This window comes from Triplophysa dalaica, chromosome 10, assembly GCF_015846415.1.
Source record: "Triplophysa dalaica isolate WHDGS20190420 chromosome 10, ASM1584641v1, whole genome shotgun sequence".
In the NCBI taxonomy this organism is placed as follows: Eukaryota; Metazoa; Chordata; class Actinopteri; order Cypriniformes; family Nemacheilidae; genus Triplophysa; species Triplophysa dalaica.
This window is the reverse complement of record NC_079551.1, coordinates 10,344,358-10,351,855: the sequence shown is the minus strand read 5'-3', so window position 1 is coordinate 10,351,855 and position 7,498 is coordinate 10,344,358. Positions and strand designations below refer to the sequence as shown.

The 7,498-nt window shown below is 37.5% G+C and overlaps 1 protein-coding gene across 3 annotated transcripts; it reads left to right on the top strand.

Annotated features, from left to right (window-relative positions):
• Positions 1 to 570: 570 nt before the first annotated feature.
• Positions 571 to 7,402, top strand: mbd3b (methyl-CpG binding domain protein 3b). Of its 3 annotated transcripts, none has more exons than XM_056759784.1 (8): positions 571 to 868; positions 3,277 to 3,342; positions 4,195 to 4,354; positions 4,633 to 4,770; positions 4,864 to 4,954; positions 5,816 to 5,993; positions 6,103 to 6,255; positions 6,349 to 7,402. In XM_056759784.1, exons 1-7 carry the CDS (start codon positions 855 to 857, stop codon positions 6,248 to 6,250), a joined length of 795 nt encoding a protein of 264 aa, XP_056615762.1. In that variant the 5' UTR covers positions 571 to 854; the 3' UTR covers positions 6,251 to 6,255; positions 6,349 to 7,402. The 3 variants fall into 3 exon arrangements, with proteins under 3 accessions (XP_056615762.1, XP_056615761.1, XP_056615763.1); XM_056759783.1 differs by having other exon boundaries at positions 3,274 to 3,342; XM_056759785.1 differs by lacking the exon at positions 3,277 to 3,342 and having other exon boundaries at positions 577 to 868.
• The last annotated feature ends 96 nt before the right edge of the window (positions 7,403 to 7,498 follow it).

The window sequence follows — 7,498 nt, the reverse complement described above, 5'->3', positions numbered from 1 at the left end:
AGGGCTGATACCTGAAAATGGATGCGGTCACTAGTGCTTCATGAGTCAACACACCAATGAATTTGAATGGGCACATTGAGTTTAAAATGTAAATATAGTTGAACGCCTGTAATAGGTTCATATTTTTCTATGCATGTTGTTTTTCATTTTGGCTAGTTTAATGTGGAAAAAATAGGTTGCCACCTGTGTTTGTGTTCCTTCTTCCCAATAAAATGTCAATCACGATTACAACAAAGCCACTATCAGTCTTTATTCCAACAAAGATGTATTTCAGGGGATCTTTTTGAGCAAATACGTAAGTTTAGCATCCCCCGTGCTTTTCTTTCTCTACGGCCCGTTACCACGGTAACCACGTTTTCCGCCAAAATGCTGGTTACCACAGATACACTCAAATAAATGCAAAAACAATATTATCAATGTCAAACACGACACCAACACATATTCATAAACAATCCTACATTTTGAATCACAAGATTATTTAATAATACATTTAACTACTAATATAGCAACTGGTAGCTCTTTTGGGGAAAAAAAAACTAATGTTACGTTTTACTACACGACATATGCGTTCACAAGAGCCACGCGTTCGGATTCAAAGCAGGCAGATAACAATTCACCGTGTATCATAATATAACATATATATTCAAATAAATTCAGCCTTCTTGAAGACAGCGCTGCATTGTATTGCCATCATGTGGTTACCCGACTACCGCCAGGCTTTGTCTCGTTAAGTCAACCCTAATCGGGCATAATGTCTTTCATTTGTCTCATTGAAGGGGGAGGGGAGTGAAAGTATAGAGGAAGAGAGGGGGATTTAACATTCACAAAAAGGCGACACAAACAGAGAATGCACGATGGAGAAAAACGAGTAAGTACAACCGGTCTGAAACGGCAAATATATCGGGTCGCACGTTGAGAATCGCGCGTGCATTTTCTCGCTGCGATGTTTTACGAGCAGACCAGTCGACTCTCTTTTGTTAATACGAGTGGTGTAGTCCGATCCGCCGGGGTTACTAGTGTCGCGCTTTGCGCAGTGCTTTCAAACCGAGATGGTTTAGGGAAAATGCTACGTAAACCACATGCTAATGCTATACATTTCGTTATACCACCTTAATAACGAACCCAAATTTGAGACCGCGGGTACGCACGGATGAAACGGTGTCGTGAGCAGCGAGTTATCCTTTGCTAATGTGACAATGGCTCCAGATTTGGCTAAATCTATGACCGGTTTTTCCGTCGCCCGAGACCAGGTGTAGCACACGTCCGCTTTTGTCCCACGAACGGCTATTTTTAACGCACACGAGTCGCGAGGAATCTTGTTTATTTTATTCACTTCAAATTATAAAGGGTTTGTCACGCGTTTAGCCAAACACGTCTTCGCTTTACCTGCTTTCTGGCAATGTATTTGTTTACACTCGCGTAAACACTCCTCGCGTAAAAAGTCTCATACACGATACTGTAGTAAAATTACATTGACGGCTTTTTTTAATTTAAAGAATAACCGCAACAATATGTTCACATATCTATATTTGTACATGATTGACACTTCAGGTTTATATTAGACAGCATCGTGCATGCTGCTCGGTGTGAGTGTAGCCTATTTTTCCAGGCGGATGAATCCTTCATTGACCACAAGAGCCTAAGTGATGAGGCTACGTTACGGCGGAATGATTTGCGACAAAGCATCAGTTAATTTTGCGCATTTATGCAAATAGTTCTGCTCGAATTATGCGTTGTTTTTATGAACATAAAGATCGCTTACTTGCCGACTATTTTAAAACATCATGGGAGTACAATGTGGGAGTGGTCTGTTCGGAAACGGATTGTGCGCGGGGGGAAAGCCATGTGTGTTATGTTAGGTACTGAGTATAGAGAGGGATTGTCATGTAAAAGTAGGTCTAGATGTGTGCGTTTTTAATGGGGGCGCGTGTGAAAGGCATTGAAAGAAGTGCACAAAAGAATAATCTTAATAAATTAATTTGTTTGATAAAAGACGTTTCAATGAACCGTTTCAAATATGGGTAATCAATCATTTAATAGAAATCAATAGATATCCCTGCGCAGTATGTGACATATTTAAGTGAAATGTTATTTGTAGTCCATATATATAAATATGCATGTACATAAAATGCACAGCTTTATTTGGTTTACAAGAAAATTGTAATACGAATTGATGCAGGCATTTCAAATGAGAATTGAGTTTTTTTAAATAATTATTACCATTTTTTTTATTGTATGATCCAAATGAATTAGTGGTATTAGCAGGACTTTGTTTAGTAGTGAATGTAATGTAATAAAGTGTTAGTTAGTTATGGTTCACCTTTACATTTATGCTCCCACACAAAGTTTTGTTTACATTTGAGGTTGATCACTTTGATTGAGCTTCCCTGTAGCTCAGTGGTAAGAGCGCAAGGTTGTGGGTTCGATCCCAGGGATTGCAAATACCTATGTAAAATGTATAGGATAAAGGATATAGGATAAAAGCAATGTAAGTCGCTTTGTATAAAAGCGTCTTCCAAATGCCTAAATGTAAATGTAATGATTGAGTCATCGAAAAGATTCAGTCCCCCTTACGAAACATAATGAACATTGACCATTAACTATAGTTTTTGGTTTATTTGTAGTAAAATCATAGTAGCTACACGTTTGCCATGGTTTTACTAGAGTAGTCATTGCTTAGCTATGATTTTTGTTGTATATCCAAAATAGTCAATCCTGCAATTAAACCCATGGTTACTATACTTGTACTATAATAAAATAGAAGTAGGGTTTCGATCAGACATTGATACTCTGATTGCCTGTGTACGTCTCAGAGTTTCAGAGATCTACTACAGATGGGAAAACACAACAAATATGTCTTGCAGATGTAAAAGCAGACATCAAATAGACGTATCCCAGATGTATACTGTATGTGTGCTGTCAGGGTAATAACTGCTTTTACTTTTTAGAGTGTGACATCTGGAAAACGTCTGCATTTACATCTGCAATACATATCTGAGACGTATACGTGCTACGTTTCTTTTTAAGACAACCACCGGATGTTTTAACACCGTGGAATATTTTCCATCTGTTTAACAGACATCTTACAGATAAACCTGTGCCGTCTTGGGCAATGCACACAGGTCGTCAGACGGAAAGGCAACTCTGTTATTTTGTGGTTTAATCATGATGTAAACTAGAACTAGACTGCATTGTGGTCTTAATAAACCTACTTTCAAGGGCTCTTGTGTGAGCACGACACGTCATAAATAGACATGACTGTTCTCTTTCTAGCAGAGGTGAGGAAGAAGAGGAAGAACAGAGGCGAGAGAGGGGGGAGGCTGGCCGTTTGTATAGCTTGTGGTATCATACTATTTAATCAATTAAAAAAACATCAGTGTTACATGTTTGCACGCCTTGACAAGCTTGAAGAGCCATTGACCAAAACCAAGAGTTTGTTCTGATTTGTGCATGTGTTTTAAACATGCACGAAATCTTCATGGTATTACCATACAGAATATTCAGTGAACTCATCATTGCATCACACCCGTGTCAACTGTTCACTAACGTTTTATATTCATTTTAATATTCTGGATCTGAAAGACTTTGACAGAAGAGACGTGACCTTCCACCAGGGCTTCTCAGTTTGTCGTACACGACAATTGCGCGTCTAGACGAACAATAATACCATGATCTTAATCTGCAGATAGTCATAGTTAGCATATCAAATGCACACACTTTGCAGGACAGATAGACAGCAACTGCTTAAAGGATTGTTATTTGACTACAGAAAGTCATTTTCTAAATAAATTGATATGCAATATTTATTTATTTATTTATACCTACCTCATACTTAGTGAAATATTTTTATGTGTACGCAGACAGTATGCAAGGCCCAAGTAGATACCTACTGACATTCTGTGCATTCACGTGTGTCAACATTAAGCATTAAAATTACATTTCGGATGTGACTTTAATGCAATCATAACTGTTTGTGAAAATATAGAATAGCAAGATTTCTAGTAACCACAGTGTTCATGTTGTAAATACATTGCCATTTTGTCATCTCAGCTTTTCCGATTTCGTCCTCCGTTAGGCTATAATAACAAATTGTCATTGCATGGCATTGTGTGTGTATCTGTAAACTGAATTGTCACGGATCAAAATGGGTATGTCAGATGTCTAAAAAGTGTCCTATTCCCGCCCCCCACACAGCCCAACTGGGAAGAAGTTCCGGAGCAAGCCTCAATTGGCCCGTTACCTTGGCAACTCCATGGATCTCAGCTCCATTGATTTCCGCACGGGAAAGGTGCTCATGAGCAAGCTGAACAAGAACAGACAGAGACCTCGATATGACAACAATAGTCAGACTAAGGTGAGAGGACAACAACAGGCTTCTATTATTTATTCCCTGTTTACATGTATTGGATTTATAGCTGCTGGGAGTCCCCAGGAGGCCTTAAGCATATTTAGGGATTTTTTTCTTGCTGATTTTATCACGGCTACACTGGTCAAGCGGGTCTACCTGCATCAATAACCAGCTTAACTAGTTGGTTAAGTAACGAATCAGAATTGCCCATATAGAACCAGTTTTTAATTGCTCTAAGCTGTTTTTACAACAGGATCATTTCTCTTTTTGCACATCTTTATTAGGGCAAACCTGACCTGAACACATCTCTCCCAGTACGACAGACTGCCTCCATCTTCAAACAACCCGTCACAAAAGTAACCAACCACCCTAGTAATAAAGTCAAGACAGACCCACAGAAGGCCATTGACCAACCCAGACAGGTATTTCTGTTCTGTAGCTGTATTCATATTTGTCAGAAGAAATTAGAAGGTTGTACACTGAGCGACATTAAGCTAAAATATGTTTATTAACAGCTTTTTTGGGAGAAGAAGCTGGGTGGTCTCAATGCCTTTGACATAGCAGAAGAGCTGGTGAAAACAATGGACCTCCCTAAAGGCTTACAAGGTACTGTAATATATTACTGGATCAAGTGGTTGAATGTGGTCTATGTTATGCAATAAATATAGAAAAGTTAAAAAATAAAAAATCTAGAACAAAAGTCGTCATGCAAGACATGACGTTACGTCCAAAGAATGCAAGATAAAGAAACAAAAGCCCCAACAAAGTAAGCCATGGTATACAAACAATGCCAAACACAAGGACCGAAACTTAAAACAGATGACCATAATTAGGGCAAGGGGGAAAACAAGACAAGAGACCTTCAAAATACAAGACCGAATATCAAAATAAAAGCATGAGATAACGCGAAAAACCCCCGAATGATTACACATACAAATAAGTTAAAACATTAAATTGTGTTTGTCCTTGTTTGTTTGGTTTATTTAGTTTGGTATTATTTAGTTTATTATTTGATGTATACTTATAGAAGGTTTCAGCGGCAACAACATAAACAAACTTTATGCGGCTCCAACTGAACTTCTGGTTGAGCTCCCCAAAAAATCAATAACTATTGAGTTGTTTTGATTTAATAAAAAAATGAATACAGAATAAAATATAAATTAATATTTAAATAAAGGAAATATAAAATATTTTTTATATCAATCCGGGCCAGGCGCGTGCGTCTGATGAAACCGTCTATAATTAAATATAATTAAACATATATTTATATATATATTTTTTTTCATTTTACATGTATTTTTAGTTAAATGAATGAGACATTTTATTTTAATGATAAAAAAAAGAGTATTTTTTTGTGTAATTTTTTAGTTTGCAACATCTTCACAGTGAAATGTGAAAAAACAATCTTATAATTGCATGATTACAAATACATTTCATGAATTAATTTCATAATGTTTCACAATAAAGGAGTGGGCCCTGGGTGCACAGATAAGACTCTGTTGTCGGCTATTGCCAGCGCCCTGCATACCAGTGCGGCTCCCATCACGGGCCAGCTGTCCGCCGCCGTAGAGAAGAACCCGGGAGTTTGGCTTAACACGGCTCAGCCTCTCTGTAAGGCCTTTATCGTTACAGATGAGGACATCAGGTATTTTAGATATCAATATTATGAATTGCTCTTAGATCTTATTTTCAATGTCATAAGAGGTCATATTTACATAGAATGTAACTGACTTGGTATTTCTGACACATCTCAGGAAGCAAGAAGAGCTGGTGTACAGCGTTCGGAAACGCCTGGAAGAGGCTTTAATGGCAGACATGTTGGCTCACGTGGAAGAAACGTCCAGCGATGGAGACACACTTAATGAGGAGGGAAATTGCAATGATGAGAAACAGGAAGTATAGCAAAGGTGCGAGCAAAGAAATCGTACATTTTTTTGCATTTGGCTTAAGTTGACGTTTCTCTCTTTAAATGAGTATTGTTGTCATATGTTTCTTCACAGGGCATCAGGATGTGTCTCAATTACCTGAACATGAGTTTCCAAACACAGTCCTTAAACTGCAGCAAGACGGTCTGTTGAACAGCACACCAAGTTACCATGGCACCCATCTCCCAGCTTTGCCGAATATTCATTTGCACCCACCAGTTGGGATCTCACAGAGACTGTTGGCTCAAGTTTTTAATTTGTATTTTTTATTTTGAATATTTTATAAAAGAAAATGTTTGACAAAGAAATAGTTAGATGAGCTGCATCAAGTGTTTCCCAAGTGTTTTTTTTCTGGAGGGGGTGTTTAGATCTGATATGGAGATATGACTGTCAAAAATACAATCCTCCAGTGGGTGCTAAAAAAATATCACAGCTGACATCAACGGTTCTGTTTATGCACGGCCATCCCTGCGATTAAAATAGATTTGTAAGTAAACATAAGAGAATTCGTTCAATTTAGTTGAAGTGTTTCAAGGTTCTCAAAAGAGATATTTTGGTATATGTATTAATTCTATTCGTTAGCATTTTTTTCACAATATTTTCTAAATAACAGTGTAAAGGGGTTGAATCAGTATTGTGCAGTTTAATACTGATTCATATTCAGATTTGGTTCTTTGTTATCCACGGTTCCAAGTGTTTTATGATCTTGTTTTAGGTGAAATAAGATATTACTAGTTGTGGTGCAGAAATGGTGTAGATCTAGTCAAAATCTACTCTTTTTTTTTTTTTTTTTTGAATTCAATCATTAATTCATATGGTGCTTGTGAAACTGCCTGCCTTTCATTATAAGCTATTCATACTTGACACTGAATCACATTTCCATGGAAAAAAAATCAGATTTGATATTGAAATATGAATGGTGATTCATATAATATGATGCCTGATTCGTACAAAGTGATGTCTAAAAATCATCCTGTGGTTCAGCAACTAAAAAACACGTCGCCGGGTGGAAAGTATGACTTTTAAAAAGATCTATTCCACGTCTTTGTTCATAGCCCATATAAGCATGCCAACCGCCAAGTTTACTTCTGTATTTCTCAAAATAAAGTGTTCCTGTCTGTTGACCATCCCGGTTGAGTTTTTTCTTTAGATAAGCGTCAGAAATGTTAAGTCACCAATGTCTTGTCATGCCTGATCTTTTAATAGCTATTTGATCAACTTCCTT